We start from the raw sequence: 17558 nt of genomic DNA, 5'->3' as shown, positions 1-17558 counted from the left end.
TCACACCCTTGAAGGTCTCAGCAGCTGAATGCGATTGCCCATAGCTCACCTGCCATTGGCAAGGAAAAGTCAAAGCATTAAAGATAAGGATTAATTATTCAAATCATATCTTTAATACATTCCCAATTGAAGATTGACTCCAATCAAGTAAGTAATCCCAATTTAAATCAATTAGGGATAATTACTCCATTATCTCAAGATATTATTTCCTATTAAATATCTTGATAATATTTAGAGAATATTTCTCCACAAAACACTATGGACAGCCCTATCCCTATAAATACCCCATATTCTACCAAATTTTTAGAGCTTTTGCAACCTTAAAAAAGCCCTAAACACTTTACTCCCTCAGAGAAACTAACTTAGGCATTGGAGATCTGTTGACCTAACCTCCCCCTCCCCACCTCGTGGGCGTGTGAGGCTTAGGTCTTTGATCAAAGGTGTTGATTGTTTGCAGGTGCATTTTCGTCAAGACTGAAGACGGCGGAAATTTGCATCGACAACATGCATGTTGTACTCTTTTTCCTTCAACTTGGATTTTTCCAACTGGATTTTTCCTATGAAGGTTTTAACCAAGCAACATAAGTTAACACTATATTAACATTCCATGCAAAGTTGTACTCTTTTTTCGAGTAAGGTTTTGACGAGGCAACTGATGTTGATATGTGAGCATCCAAGGATGAGTGTTGTAAAAGTTTTGGGAGTGAAGGCCCACATGTTTTTAGCCAAAGATGAAAAGTGAGGAAGACTTAAAAAATGTAGCATTGTTGTTGTTGTATGATGTTTTTCAAAAGACATTCATTTCACTTTTGTGATTCTTCACGGATATGAGCATTCCATGTATGATCACAATACATAGAAAAGAAAGGAAGTGAAAGCAATAATATCAATATTCCTTCCTTCATCTCTTTACCTGCAATCCTTTAGTGTTATAGTTACGAAAATAAACAATGTGATACATTGCACCCTCTTCGCTCATGTCCCTAACAAAGGTTATATCTCTAACCTTTGCCTATTTATAACATTTTTGAAATTTTACTATTTATTGTGTGTTTTTTTTTTTTTTTTAGGAAATAATTAATTACAAAATTTGAAGTCCATTAAAATACAATAATGTCAATAAGATGAGATGTACAAAGTAAAAGACTTTGATAAAAATAAAAAAATAAAAACTAATAAGATTTCAACCAAACAATATTAATTAGTGATTAAAGACCGCATCCAAAGTCTCCCTTATTTTATTTGTTAATGAAACAGCATAAACTTTTATTCACTACTACATATACATTTTTGTTCCTTAAACAGATATTGCAAATTAATCTGTGCAACGAAAATGCCACAAAATTAAAGATGTTTTATTGTTTTTGAGTTTTTCTGCATAGGAATAGGATATTCGTCGGAGGCTTTGCGTATCATCTCAAATGCATTTTGCATGCATGACTTGAACTTTTGTGGTTCAATGAGGCCCTTTTCCATTTTGAAGGCAACCCTCACCTTTCCCATATAACTTACTATTGTTACGTCAAGCCCCTGCAATACCATTAACACCATGTCATATAATTTCTATGAAGGCGCGCACACACATATATGCGTGTGAAATGAGGATCGAGGGATGAAAAATACTCGACAAAAATTTGAATTTGGATGCAAAAGAGGGAGCACGCTACTGGTGCTAACTCAATTAAGCAATAATCACTAATACACATGAAAGTTGTACAATATTCCAACCATGAAAATTATATCATACCTCAGGTGAACCAAACACCAGAAAGTACATGCCGTTAACTGGATTATTAGCTAAAGCCATTTGTTCCACAGGGCCAATCAAATTTGAGATCATCATGCTCGTGTTCTTCAGTGTGCTGTGGATGTATCTGGCTGCTGCCTGCACCATATATACTAGCAAAATGTTGAAAATAATTCTACTAATGAAGAAACTGAGAGAGGGGTTGCAACTCTATCACAAACCTCATGGCCTCCAAATTTGTTGAGGAACTCCAAGAACCTACAAGTGAGATAAATAGCTAAAGAACTTCTCTTCCTAGTAATTATTTTTTGTGCTTCCCAGACAAAGTCAAGGGCATTTGAATATTGATCAGCGGGAAAATCATGATCGTGATCATCGGGTAATGATAAATTGGGGATTGGTACATGCAAGAACGTAAAATGATTCCCCCATGGCATCTTGCTGTCGGGTTTCATCATCTCCTGGATTGAAGTATACTTCCCCATCATTCTCGTGTTCAGCAGTACCACTGCCGTGCCTCTTGCTTTGCTTGAACTTCTGTTTATCTCTTGCATGTATAGTCGAGTGCCAAGGAAGATCATACCGGCAAGAACATCGTTTACCGTCTGTTAAGTGTCTTGCTAATTAGTAAGTAATAATAATGGGAAGTGTTATTGGCATTCCAAAAATCTCATTCTACACTCCTCATAAATGTATTTTTCTTTCTTAATATAGAAAGTTTGGAGTGCAGAATGAGATTTTTGGAGTACTTATAACAATTCCTTAAATAATTAATGAAGGAGTGAATCAAAAGGAAAAAAACTTGGGGTGAGTAGTAATCCCTAATATACATGGCAAGTGACATGACAGTTCGGTTAAACATGTCACCATTTGCAATATGAAATATTACGTAACGTGTCAGCAATCGTGTGTCTAAATAACATTACTCCTAATTAATCAAATTAAACGCACAAGTCTCTCAACACATTTTGATCATGCTTGAAAGAAAAGGTTTATGATTGGAATAAAAGATTGTATGAAAACAGATAAAAAAATCACGAAGAAAAACCGTACCACTCCAAGCTTACTCTTGATTGATTTGATTTGGTCAAGAGAGAAAGTCATAGTTGCCAATGTAATGGGCTGAAACTCAATTCCATTGCCAGACCTAATTGGTGATAGATCATCTTCCCCCACGGTGCTCCTCCAAATATCTGAAAGAGTGTTGAAGACTGATGAGATAGTTCTAGACACAAAGCTTTCATCACTCGTTTGCTGTGACCTCTGCCTTGAAGGAAATGTTAGGGGAAGAGAAGGGTTGTCGGCTCTCCGTAGACAAGAAAGAATGGCACTCATGAGAGAGAAGCCATCACCGAGGGCATGATGGAGCTTGAATATAAGGTTGCAAGCAGCGTTATTATTTCTTGTTGGGTAATTGAGGATATGAAGTTCCCATAAGGGTTTGTCTTCTGACAATCTTTCTACTGCTAGCTTTGATATGTAGCCATCAAGATACTTTTCATATGATTCAGTTGATAAGTTAGAAGGAATAATAGGGACGCTAATGTGCTCTTCAGGCTTCACTTCAACCCTTTTCCACCGTTTCTTTCCATTGATTACAACCTGCACGAATACTTTCCAAACAATTAGTAATACATTTTGAATATAGTAATGGGAGGGAGGGAGGGAGAGAGAGAGCATAGTACCACAATAGAGGAGAAGCGCGGGCTGATGGGGAGGAAGAGAGTCTTCAGTAATGAGATTGCTTGAGACTCACTCAGTGGATTTTCGAGTTCCATAACGCCAATATTTGATACGGACAGGACAGAGCTAGTGAAGTACTGAGCAGTAGGGCTCACTGGCTCCAGTACTACTACTTCATCTTCCTCCAAGTGCTCCATCTTAATTACACTATCAATTCTATAAATTCTCTGTTTTCCCTAGCTAGTATCCTGAGTTGATAGCTAGGTAAATAAGTAGAATTGGAATTATATATATCATTTCTTCATCGATCGTTATGTTTTAACGCAGAGTCACCAGCTTGTGCTCATGTTCAAGACGTGACTGCAATGCTTGTGCTCATGAGGTGCCGAATTTTCATCATTTCGTTTCTTTTCATATGTTAAACATGACTATCCTCCTACTGCTTATGAAATAGCAGCACTATCTGCATTGATTCATTTCCAAAGCAGAAGTTTTTGCTATCTATAAGGGCCCAAATGTATGTACACGTTAAGCCTCAGTTTTAGCTGATCATTTTCTTTCTGTGATTTTATCTACACCCCACGATTTGTTAAACATTCTCGCTATTGAAAATACACCAACTTTTTAGTTAAGGAATTATCTTAAAACACCCTCATGCGCGCTCACCTTCTTCACTCAACTCCCTAATCGTCTCAAGAAACACAAACTCGTTTGATTAAAACAAAAAAACTCAAACTCGCCTTCACCACCAACAGTTTCGGTGGATACATGCTGAAACTTGCACAATTGCGATTGGTAGCTACTTAATTTTAAAATGATTTTGGTACTAAGATGCTAAAGCACCATTTTGGTAGTTAAAATTAAATAGCTTTGGAAGAGATTTACCAAAATATCTTTACGTTTTCAGTCGCCATCTACTGAAAATTGTGTAGCGGTCATACTACGCGATTAGCAATATGATCATAATATCACAATTGAAGTAAAATGAGGATACAAAAAGCTATACCTCATGTGGAGCCCCAAAATAGTAAGTTTCATATTTCATTGTCAACGTGTGTGAGCGTTCGTTTAGTGGTTTTTTTTTTTGGGTAAATTACACATAACTACCTCAACTATGGGTCTACACTTCCATTAGTTTGTCCGTGAATTTCTTAGTTAAAAGCTGACGTGGCTTGATCCGGGGCCCAGTTCCTCACCCAGATGGATTCCACGTGGCACCACACCCTATGTTTTCCTTCCAAATGACATCCAACTGGGATTCCCAATACACGTGGCTTTCTCACCGGATGACATGTGGATATTCCATTAAATTAAAATATATATTTAAATTAAAATTAAAAAAAATAAAAAAGCAAGAGAACGTTGTAAAGTGTGCCATTCGAATTCCTTTTTCCCCTCGATACACCCAAACCCTGTCAATCTAATTTCTTCCCCAATTCCAGAAAAAGAAACAATCAGATTAGAAATTAAGCGAAAACCCCAAATCATCTTGTCAGCTTGCTTGCCTGACTTCATTGGTGTTGGAAGAGGGTTTCATCTGGGTTCCATTGGCTTCGAACAAAAATTGAAGGATTCGACATGGGGTGGTATGTGTGCAAGGATCCCGACGAAACGACGCCTACCTATTGTAAGTTTTTTTTGTGCTTTTGATGATTCCAAATGCATACTGAACTTATTTATTGGAATGGGTTGAATGTGGGTTTTGTTTATTCTTGTTTGAAAAAGTGGATTTATGCTTTGTGAATTTGAAATAATACCTAAGGTGTTGGATAAAGGGTTTGTAGCTTTGTTTATTCTTGTTTGAAAAGGTGGATTTATGCTTTGTTTATTCGAAATGGTTCCTAAGGTGTCGGATAATGGGTTTGTAGCTTTGTTTATTCTTGTTTGAAAAGTTGGTTTTATGCTTTCTTAATTCAAAATGGTTACTGAGTTGTTGGATAATGGGTTTGTTGCTTTGTTTATTCTTGTCGGTATAAGGTGGTTTGTTGCTTTGTTTATTGTTGTCAAGATAAGGTGGTTTGTTGTGGTTTTTTGCTTTATTGCTATGTTTATTCTTGTTGAGAAATGGTTACTGTGCTTTAGCTGTTTGCATATAGTGTGTCGGATTTGACTTTTCTTAGTCATGTGCTTTGTTTTGTGAAGAATCTTGTGCATTGGTTTTTGTTGACTTCTGATAAGGTTAAAATGCAATTGCTTTTGTTTTTGCCTTTTCTTAGTCATGTGCTTTGTTTATTGTTGGCTTTTAATTAGGGTTTGTTCTTGTGAATTTCAGTATATCCAGAACTATTCTCTATTAAATTGCATCATGGTGGGGAGATAAGTTATGACCTCTATTCTGGGGGGGAAAGTGACATATATAGATAACTGTGATAAAGACCTCATGTCACTGCCGATGATAGATGATATGGTGGAGGCAGTTGGATACAATGAGCAGTTCATGAACTACTATTTCAAAATTCCCAACATGGACCTTTGCAATGGTTTGAAGCCGATTCAAAGTGATTCCAATGTTTAGACAATGTGTAATTTTGTTCCAAAAGATAAAGTGATTAAGATGTACATTGAATAATTGACGACAGAAGAAGCTGTAACCCAAGAGCAATAGTTTCTGAAGTTCATGGAAATCAGTGGTCCAAGTAAATTGGTAATTGAGGAGATAAGTAGTTCAGAAGGGGATGTTAGGCAACACCACTTCAACCAATAAGATATAGAGGCTTGCTAGCTATTGAATGGTCAGAAGTGGATGATTGCTACACATCTCAACTAGTGCAAACATGTGTCACTGAGGTAGAAGAGGGAATTGTTGATTCTGGGAATGGCCAGAAAGAGAAAAATAGTGAAGGGCCAAAGGAGAACAAGGGAAAATTTATGGCTGAGGAGATGTAAGATAGGGGGATGTAGAAGAGGGAGATGTTGAAGTCTTCTTTGATGTACCTATTAGTTTTGAGGGGAATGTTAAATAAGAGAATGAAAAAGCTACTAAAGAAGTTGATAGTGAGTTTGAAGATAGTTCATATGGGAGTGATGCCGATAACCAGTGTTTTCCAATTTTGATGGTATTGTGAAAGAAAATGCAAGGGAATCTGAACACAGAAAAGAAAGGAACTCTGAACAAACTGATGAAAGGAATTCTGAGCAAAGAAGTGCAAGGCAATCTAAGCAAAGCTGGGAAAGAGAAGAACAGCATTAAGGAAGAAGAATTTGATACTGCAACTCAGGAACAAAATGTGGTTGATGATCCAGACTATAACTCTGATGCCCTGGAGAGTGTACATTCTGAAGATGATGAAAGAGATAAAAAACATGAGCTCTTTCCAGAGTTCAATGAGAAAACAGACATGAAGAATCCCACTTTTACACTAGGGCTTGTTTTCAAGGATCATGTGCAATTTAAGCGAGCTGTCATCATGTACTCCCTAGTAAATGGATATGGGGAAATCCATTTTCCTAGGAATGAGAAGTTGAAAGTCATAGCAAAGTGTGCAAAAGGCTACTCTTGGATGTGTTGTGCTGGAAAATGTATGGTTCAAACAGCATACAAATCAAGACCATACCTGATGAACACACCTGTGGGAGAACTTGGGCAAACAAGAACTTGAAGTCCCCTTTGTTGACGGATTTGTACATGGATAGGATAAAATTTAATCCCATATGGCATGTCGATTCCTTTTTAGCAACTGTCAAATCATAGTGGAATCACGGTTGTACAAAGAGGAAAGCTTATAAGGCTTTAGATAGGGCTAAGAAGATCATTGAGGGAAAACATGCAGAGCAATACACAAAGTTGTGGGATTTTGCTAAGGAAGTGAGGAAGACTAACCCTGGAAGCAAGTGAAGGTGAAGTTGGATAGGCAAAGGTTCCAAAGGATATATGTGTGCTTCGGGGCTTGCAAAGAGGGGTTTAAGTCAGGTTGCAGACCATTGATAGGATTATATGGGTGCCATTTAAAGAATTTACATGGAGGTCAGCTACTTTGTGCTATTGGCATTGACCCAAATGATGAAATATGGGTTATAGCGTATGCAGTGGTAGAAATGGAGAATAAGTCTAGTTGGATTTGGTTCTTACAGTTACTGGCCATTGATGTTGGGATTGTCAATCAACAAGGATTGACATTTATTAGTGATAAACAAAATGGGTTAATTTCAGCCTTTCAAAAAGTCTTTCCTAATTCCCAGCATAGATTTTGTGTGAGACATTTGTATACCAACTTCAGAAATCTGTTCAAGGGGAAAACTTTGAAGGATGCTTTATGGTCAATAGCCAGAACAACAACAATTCCCCACTTAAAAAAAGGAATAGAAAATATGAAGAAGTTGGATGAAACTGCCTACGATTGGTTGGTGAAGAAGCATGCACATCATTGGAGCAAGTCCCGTTTTAAAATATATCCCAAGTGTGACATGTTGCTAAACAATCTCTATGAAAGTTTCAATGCTGTCATACTTGGGCCAAGATAAAAGCCTATTGTCACCATGCTACTACTTATTCACACACTCTTGATGAAGAGAATTCAGATGATAAGGGATATAATGGTGAACAAAGTTGGAGATCTCCGTCCTAAAATCAAGAATAAGTTGAACGAAGCCAAAATTCAAAGTGCCAGGTGCATTGCACAATGGTCAAGGAGCACTAAATTTCAAGTTGATGTTGGAGGGGGGAGTAATATGTGGTTGACTTGGTTGAGATGACCTGTTCTTGCAGAAAGTATGGCTTGACAGGAATCCCATGCAACCATGCAATAGTTGCCATAAATTTCAAGAGAGAGAAACCAGAAGACTATGTCGATGCTTGTTATTCGAAGGCAAGGTACTTTGAGGTGTATTTTCATTTAGTAATGTCAATGAATGGGATGTCTTTGTGGGAGGAAACCGAAAACCTGCCAATATTACCTCCAACATATACAAGGCAACCTGGAAGCCCGATGAGGAATAGAAACAAGGAAGTTGCTGAAAGGGACAATGAGGATGAACAAACTCCCATAAACCCAACCAATCATCCTCAAAGTCCTCCTTAGCCACTTAAGCTAAGAAGGAAAGGGCAAGGACATAATCCAAGAACCCATCATAGACATCTTCCTCCAAGGGACAAATAGGTAGCATTTTCTACTTTATGCGGTTTTTAAATCCTTTAATATCATATCAGACTGTTAATCCTTTAAATTGCTTTGTAGGCATCCACATCTACTCAGGTTTATGAATTTCTGGATAATTAAGCAAGTTTTATGCATAATTTGGTCCATTTCATATTTATCTTTGGAAATGATGAGTAGTTTGTGCTTGAATACACTGGTTTTGTTGTGGTTATATCATTATGTTTGGGTCAGATTTTTCAAATTTGAGGTCAAGGATGATAGTCTGTGCTTAAAATGTTAGATCATCTTTTTCTCACTTTTTGGCGGGAAAGTGAATTTCAAATTTTAAATTTTGAAATTCAAATTACCAAAAAAAAAATCAAATATATTTTCTGATATGTATGCCATTTGGCGGGAAAACTTGGGTGTGGTGCCACGTGGAATCCATCTGGGCGATGAGCTGGGCCCCGGATCAAGCCACGTTAGCTTTTAACTGAGAAATTCATCGGCAAACTAACGGAGGTATAACATTGGAACAAATTCTTAAAATGAGGTATGACATTGTCATTTTTAAAAGATGAGGTATGATAGTGTCGTTCGACCCATAGTTGAGGTAATTTTGTGTAATTTACCCTTTTTTCTAATTAAAATAAAAAAATAAAAAATAAAAAAACACCAGCTGGTGGCTTCGCCACGACAATTTATCTTTCTAGGGATCAAGAAGACTCATATAAACATTTCACCCTCTCTCTAGGCATCATCGTGCGATTCACCAACGCCAGGAATCGAACCCAAAACATGCCGTGTGAAATACGAGCCTAGAATTCATTCCTGACCACTAGGACACCCCGTGTGGTTGTGTTCATTTAGTGGTTAAGGTTACCTTGTTTTACAAGGAAGGGTGAGTAAGTTTGAGAGTTTGAAGAAAAGGATATCTCATTTAAACTTTCTGATAGGGGTAAAACTATTATTATAATTTATACTTCAATTTAAGCCTATCATATTACATTTCATGTAGTGATTCTCTATAAAGGAATAACCTCCTTATATTATAAAAACAAAATTAGATCCCAATATGGGCAAGTTATATATAGTATAACTCCAAGTTTTAATTTTTCTAGGTCTTATAATTTTTCTAGCTCTTTTTTTAAAGGACATTGGCCCCCAAATAGTAATAATTGTTAATAAGTCTTGTTGATGCACAAAACCGGAGGTCTTGGAATAACGTAAATCCGACCGTAAATTTGCAAGAAATGTAAATAACACAAGATGTATCGTGGTTCACCCCAAGGTTTGGGCTACGTCCACACTGATATTTATTTGAGGGAGAGAGAGCTCTGAGAGTGAGAGCTTTGAGAGGGGGTAAGAAGGCCTAGGAATTGGCCTCCCCTCATTGTGAGGGTGAGGAGTCCTTTTATAGAATAAAGGCTCCTCACTTATTACATATTTGCCCCTTCCTTTATTACATAATTACTTTTAAGTCCCCCAAGTATTTGTACGAGATCTTAAATACGAAGGCCCTAAGTATGGTATAAACAGTAGTCCCCCAAGTCTTTAGTCAAGAGAGTCTTTTGGCTGAAAACTTGAAATTCAGTCCATGTGTGGGCCGAAGTAACTAGGTGTTGTCTTGAACTGATGCTCGATATGAGGCAGTGCTCAATCTGAAATGATGCTTAACTAGAAGTAGCACATGCTGCAAGGCTGCTCGGCTCATGGCTTATGTTGCCTTGGTTGGCTCGGCTTGTGGCGTTTGAAGGTGAGAGGATCCCTTTTATAGAATAAGGGCTCGCTTCTCAATACATAAATGATGGGCTAGAGTTGATGCTCGCGGCCAGGCGGTTGCTCAATAAGCAGCGATGTTCTCTAATGATGGTGAGGGAGTCCCTTTTATAGAATAAGGGCTCACTCCTCAATACATAAGTGATGAGCTAGGAGTGATGCTCACGGCTAGGCAGTTGCTCAGCTGGCGGCATTCCTCTCTAATGAAGGTGAGGGAGTCCCTTTTATAAAATAAGGGCTCGCTCCTCAATACATAAGTGATGGGTTAGGAGTGATGCTCGCGGCGAGGCGGTTGCTCAGCTGGCGGCGTTGCTCTCTAATGAAGGTGAGGGAGTCCCTTTTATAAAATAAGGGCTCGCTCCTCAGTACATGAATAATGGGCTAAGTCCCCCAAGTATTTTTCATGAGGCCCAGTTGAGGCCCAATATATGGTACATAATGTAGTCCCCTAAGTCTTCGGTCAATAGAGTCTGTTGGCTAGAGACTTCAAATTGAATCCATGTATGGGCCGAAGTGGCGGTTGATCAGATGTGGTATTTGTATACCCTGCACTGAAGCTTTGTAGGTGAAGCTTTGCAAGTGAAGCTTTGAAGCTAGAGCTCTATAAATGAAGCTTTTGAAGCTGAAGCTTTTGTAAATGAAGCTTTTGAAGCTAGAGCTCTGTAAATGAAGCTTTTGAAGCTGATTGACTTGAGTGATGCTCATGAATGTTTATGTTGATTGACATGAGTGATGCTCATAGATGTTGTCATGGGTGATGCTCATGAATGTTAACATGAGTGATGCTCATGAATGTTGACATGAATGATGGTCATGAATGTTTATGTATGATTGTCATGAGTGATGCTCATGAATGTTTATGTATGAATGACATGAGTAATACTCATGTATAATTTGGAGTACTGGGCGTACTTTTGATCACCTAGTTGGTGGCATGAAGGAGAGTACGGGTTGTACATTTCATCACCTGGTTGGTGGCATGAATGGCTAGTTACCAAATGATATTAGAGTGCAGGTTGTACATTTCATCACCTGGTTTGTGGTAATAGCGGCAGGTTGCCAAATAATTTTGGAGTACTGGGCGTACTTTTAATCACCTGGTTGGTGATAATAGCGGTAGGTTGCCGAATAATTTTGGAGTACTGGGCGTACTTTTAATCACTTGGTTCGTGATAATAGAGGGCCTGGTTCTTTTGGGCATATGGGCCTTTGCCCTCCACATGATATTGCAGCCCATTATTTTGGGCTTGCCGTTTTTGTTTTTTTGTTTTTTTGTTTTTGTTTTTTGTTTTTTTTGTTTTTTTTAATTACCCTCTGATGGGGTTTATACAGATGTCTCCGAAAGATAATAAAAATAAATTACATCATTCTGATAGGGTGTTTATTCCTTGCTTTTGCAGTGTCCCATGTGCTTCCCTTTTGCTTTCTCTTTTCACTTTCTTTTTCTTTTTCTGCGTAAGTGCAGTGGATTTTGATCTAAATCTGCCAATAGCATTGCTTCTATCAGTGTTTTTGCTTTACTTTTTTGTGAGCACATGACCCCTCCATGACTGCACCACTTTTTCTTTTTCTCTTTTCCTTTTGCTTTCCACTGCGTCTGTCTTTTGCTTTCTTTTTTTCGATAAGATGATGGACGGAAATGAAGCTTTTGAAGGATGAAGATGAAGATGACATCTCTCTCTATTGTTATTGGTTTTTTTTACAGATTCCTTTGTCGCAATGGAGTAATACTATGTCAAACCCGTTTCCTCCTCTGTCAAACCCCATTTCCTCTGTTAAACATGTTGCTCAGTAGGCGCCAACAATCATCTCTGCCGACCAACCCCGTTTCCTCTTCTGTCAAACCCCACGCGTGTTATCGACCATTGATCGATCCCTGTGTCTTCTCCAACCCCTCTCCTTCGTCAGCACCACTTCCGTCTCCTCGTCCGACCCAGATACTTGGCTCCGTTGACCCAATTGGGTCAGAAAATACCCATTTCGACTTGGACAGTTCTGCACTCTCGAGTGGAGTCCAATGTGTAGAAGAATGAGGTGTCGTTGTTCCACTTCAGGTCGTAGACGATCGAGCCTAGTTGGTACAGTATGATGTTGAAGTTTCGGTCGTTGGGCCAGTCGTACCAGAGGTCGATGAGCTGGAATTGGTGGGGCCATGGGGCGGGAACTGGGTCCTCTGATGACGGCAATGCACGGCAGAGAGAGGCGGTGATAGGTTTAGGCAGTGAAGCCTTTGTAGTTGGTAGCTTGGTGTAGATTGGTCGCGATTGGAAGTTTGGGGGACATCATTTCTGAATTCTTCACTTCTGTAGGTGCCTGGTTTATCCTTTCTCCGGTTGATCTTTGAAGTAGTTGATTCCTGAATGCTCAAGGTATGGCCTGCCACATTGGTTGCAAGCATCGCAGATCTGTTGGTTGTGCGATTCCTACAGGTGCAGCCCTTTAGTTTCTGCTTCTGCAACTGCTGTTTATCTCCTTGGAAGGAGTTAAACTCAATAAGCCGAGTCTAGAGATGAAAAAGCAGATGAAAATCGAAGGCCAAAACTCTATAGAAAGAGAGAGAGAGAGAGAGAGAGCTTTTCCAAATCTGGAGTTTTTAGATAGAGAAAGTAAGAGGGAGGGACGAAAGAAAGTAAGTGGGGGTTTTCTGGAAAAGCCCACGGATGGAGGTTCTGGGTTTCTGCAGATTCACGGTGGAGTGTGGTGAGGTCTCACGATGGTGAGATGGAAAAATGAAAGAGAAACAACATAACTTTTCGTGTCATTTCCCACAGACGGCACCAAATGTTGATGCACAAAACCGGAGGTCTTGGAACAACATAAATTCGACCGCGAATCTGCAAGAAATGTAAATAATACAAGATGTATCGTGGTTCACTCCAAGGTTTGGGTTACGTCCACACTGATTATGTATTTATTTAAGGGAGAGAGAGCTCTAAGAATGAGAGCTTTGAGAGGGGGTGAGAGGGTCTAGGAATTGGCCTTCCCTCATTGTGAGGGTGAGGAGTCCTTTTATAGAATAAGGGCTCCTCACTTATTACATATTTGCCCCTTCCTTTATTACATAATTACATTTAAGTTCCCCGAGTATTTGTACGAGATCTTAAATATGGAGGCCCTAAGTATGGTATAAACAAGTCTAAAATATAATGTGACAAATAAAAATTTAAGATTAACTAAAATATTAATTTTTATAAAGTTGTTCGAGATAATACTTTTATTTTTTTAGAGTTTATGCCACGTCATACAGCTTGTGGGTAAGTAATCGTCAAGATGAATATGTTCACCCCTTAAATTCGTCATGGGCCTCGCGGGCATGCTAGGAAAACTTGAACAAGAAACTGAGGGTTGCGAGCGTGTCACTACTAGTTACCATTGGTAGATGGATTTGAGTGATGAGATTGGCCTGAATTCAACTTCTAACCAAAAGATTGTGCCATTAAGTGGGAGTGGATCAAATCAAGGTTCTTTCTTTACCTTAAAGATAAGGACTTTACTTATGTGAGAGAAATGTAACAATATGTAAATAACAAGTTTGCTGGAAGTGTAAATAATAGAGGAAAGTGAATGACTGGTAATGTAAATTTCTTGTAAATTAAATGACTAGAAATGTAGTTGTACAGAAATGTAATTATTTAAAGTACAAAGCATTACAAGTACAAAGACATGTCAAATACAAGGTTGGAGCTTGTTCCCAAGGAATCAGGCAAGTTACTCTAGTCTTGCGAGCAATTTTTGGTGGTTTGGAGAATGGCTTTGAAGGTTGAAATGAATAGCTTTGAATGGAAGCCCCGGTAAACGGCGGCAGTAACTCTAACTGTCCTAAGGTAGCGAAATTCCTTGTCGCATAAGTAGCGACCTGCACGAATGGTGTAATCGATGTTGTCGAGTGAGTAGCAGAGCTTTAAAAGGAAATACAAGGCTTTGAAAAGAAATACAAGGCTTGTGCAGGGAATTGAAGTATTAAAAAGGGCTGCTGAGCTAATATATTGAGGAATTGATTTGAGTGTAGTTGTTTGATTGATTGGTTGAGTGTCCATACCTTTTGCTTTTGCTTCTTTATATAGAGAACTAAGGAAGCCCCTTTGCTGAGGACATTGAACCTATACAGAGAAGTTTCACTGCCCACTTGCAATGAATTAATATTAAAAGAAGTCAACTTGCATATAAAATAATATTAAAAGAAGTAAGTTGGTTTTCCACCACATATCCATCTCCCAAGTCTGCCAACATCTTTACTTGCAATAAAGCCACCACTTCAAACCATGTGGAGAAACATTCCCACATGCAACTTTTAGTATATTTGCACATTAATTTCCCCAAAATGTCATATTTTGGCTTTAAACCCAAATAAGTAAAATTGTGCATATTTTTGGTGCAAATAGAACACTTTCATATCTAAGCCAAAATTAATGTTTCTAACTTCTCAAACATTTTTACAACTTGGCACATAACTTTTGATAAGCTTTTATAGTTTAATTTCTTTCTTTTCCTAACGTTACATCTTGGAAATTGGCATTCTCTATTTTCCACCATTAATGTAATTCTTTGTATCCATACAACTTTAATTAACAATAACTAAGTAAAGAATTTTTTTTTTTTTTAACTATACCTCTATTAAGTAATAACCTCTTTACAGTAAAAAAATTAGTCTAATCCAAAATTATATAGAGGTTTTACTACGTAGTCACAAACAATAATTGAAGAAAAAACTAGTGAAACGAGCTTCAAAATTTTGAATCTTATCTAAAAACCAAGTAATAAGTTTATTTAATAGTTAGGACAAAGTCCAACATCAAACCAGCCCAAAAAGACTTAGCCCAAGAAATGAGTTTCCAGTTTTACCCCTAACGGCAAACCTTTTCCATCCTCTATCCGCTTCTCAATCTTTCAACATAATCCCTATTTCTCGATCTCCTTTCTCAATCTCTCTGCTTAATCTCGATCTCGCATCTGCACAAAAACAATTCATCCACTTTTGTAATCGATTAGATCTTTCTACCTCTCTCTCGATCTCTCCACATCTCTGGTTTCATTCTCAATTTTATTCGAATTCCACCATTTTCTTTGGAATCACCATATTAGGAGCCTTTTGAGGATGAAGGAATTTGGGCTATTGGGTTTTGGGCATCCCCTAGCATCAACATTGGTGGGACTACTAGGTACATGCACTTCAACCAAATGGCCATTCTCAAGTTATTGCCAAATCTTGTTGCTGTGATGAAGAAATGCAGAGCACATATGCCACAAGGTGGAGAGGACTTGTACGACGAGAGTAACAAGGAGTCTTCGAATAGTGACCGGAATATCTAGAGACTAGTCGGTGTGGTGTTTATGTGAGAGTTAATCGTAGAGGTTTAAGGGTGCGATTGTGAATGGTGAGATTGTTTATACCCGAGAGAGAAGGGCTCGAATCAATGGCGGTAATGGGGTTTTGTTTATACCCGAGAGAGAAGGGCTCGAATCAATGGCGGTAACGGGGTTTCGAAGGAGACGGAGATATGAAAGGAAGGGCTTGGAAGCCGAGAATTGAGAAAGCCCTTCTCATCAATTAGTTGACTGTTTAGCTAAAGATGAGTCAAATTGCAATTTGGAGATACCCAGGGGGTAGACATGAGGGTGGCAGTAAACGGTCAGGGCCTTCGGGTGAGGAGCACGATATGGAAGCAAACTTGGTTAAACTGAACTTGTAGTCAATGTTCAGTTTAAGAAATAGTGATATTATCATTGTTCAGTTTTATAAATAATGTAGTATCGATGTTTAATTTCATAAACAGTGTAATACCAATGTTTAGTTTTATAAATTGTGTAGTAATCGTGTTCGGTTTCATAAATAATGTACTACCCGTAACCTGTTTCCAAAATAGTGTAGTACCCATATTCAGTTTCAGAAATAGTCAATGCTCAGCTTAAGAAATAGTGACAGTACCAGTGTTCAGTTTCATAAATAGTGTAGTATCCGTGTTCATTTTCAAAATAGTTAGTGTCTAATTTAAAAAATAATTATAGTACTTGTGTTCAGTTCTAAAAATAGTGTAACAACTTTTTAAACCCTCAACAATTTCAAACTAACTCTACAAATACCTTATATGAAATTTATATTAATCTTATTTTGATTTTATAAATATTTCAATATGCATTTCATCACAATTTTTTTTTTCGAAAAACATCGATATATTATTGAAACTCATAATAATGAAATTAGGAGGTTTTTCGAAACAAACTAATTCATTGTCAATGGAAGCAGCAAACTAATTTTGATATGGTATTTTGAAATGGATGCACTTATCTTTATAGCCCTAATTATAATGCTAATAAATTAATAATTAAATTAATAATAATGGACCAATAATTGGGGATGAAGGTTCTAGTTTTGATCAATGGCTCTAATTTAAATTCCATTCTTCTCACCTTTTCCTGCAAACATAAACACAACCAAACAAATATACAATGGGAGGTCGGCCCCGACAAACTTTTCATGCAATTCAAAGCATAATGGAAAAACTCAACTTTCTAATGGAATTGGACTGGCGGAACAGGGTTTCCGTCAGGGGTATTAGTTGGAAAAATAGAATTTAGTCTTGCACATGGGCTTATTTCCTATTTATAAGGTTTTAGTTTTTGTCCTTATTATATTGTCTTTTGTCATTTTCATTGAATTTCATGTCTTTTACATTAAATAAAATTAGTGAATAATTTTTTGTTAAAACAAACTTGGCCCAAATCCTTTTTATTAAAGTTCCCTAACTTGAAACCTTGCGTGACTGTTATAATTAACAAGAAGGGTAGAGAAAACCTTTCCACTACTAGCAGACAAGAGTTCATATTAATTAAAGGAATGTGATATCCACACACCCCTTTTTACTTCTCTCACACCTTTTTAATTTTTAGCCGTTGGATCGGATGAATTGAGGAAGATCAACGGACAGAAATTAACTAGGGGTGTGGGAGAAGTAAAAAGGGGTGTGTGGATAGCACACCCCTAATTAAATATCGACCACATGATCAATTATCGACAACGTAATTTTAAAGAGATTTGAAAAATAATTTTGAATTTTTATTTTTTACTATGAGTGATATTGTTCTAATCTACACTAATAACAGTCGACAAAGTTTAAAATCAAGACGAGCTAAAAAAAAATTAAAAAATTATCCTCTCCCTAATTTTTTGGGGTGTGTTATCTATACACTTCTTTTTATTTTTTATATATCTCTTGGTGGAATTGCTTAAGGGGAGGGATCCCCATTTTTTCAAAAAAAATGGAGACACGCTCCCC

General features: G+C 37.7%; 1 protein-coding gene across 1 annotated transcript; it reads right to left on the bottom strand.

The window, feature by feature from the left end:
• Positions 1-1217: 1217 nt before the first annotated feature.
• On the bottom strand, positions 1218-3820 carry LOC126624278 (wax ester synthase/diacylglycerol acyltransferase 11-like). The gene is made up of 5 exons (XM_050293312.1): positions 3433-3820; positions 2801-3349; positions 1969-2352; positions 1748-1885; positions 1218-1530 (listed from the first exon to the last, which is right to left on the bottom strand). Exons 1-5 carry the CDS (start codon positions 3625-3627, stop codon positions 1345-1347), a joined length of 1452 nt encoding a protein of 483 aa, XP_050149269.1. The 5' UTR covers positions 3628-3820; the 3' UTR covers positions 1218-1344.
• Positions 3821-17558: the final 13738 nt, after the last annotated feature.

Source organism: Malus sylvestris, chromosome 5 (genome assembly GCF_916048215.2).
Source record: "Malus sylvestris chromosome 5, drMalSylv7.2, whole genome shotgun sequence".
Lineage (NCBI taxonomy): Eukaryota > Viridiplantae > Streptophyta > Magnoliopsida > Rosales > Rosaceae > Malus > Malus sylvestris.
This window is presented reverse-complemented; position numbering and strand designations above follow the sequence as displayed.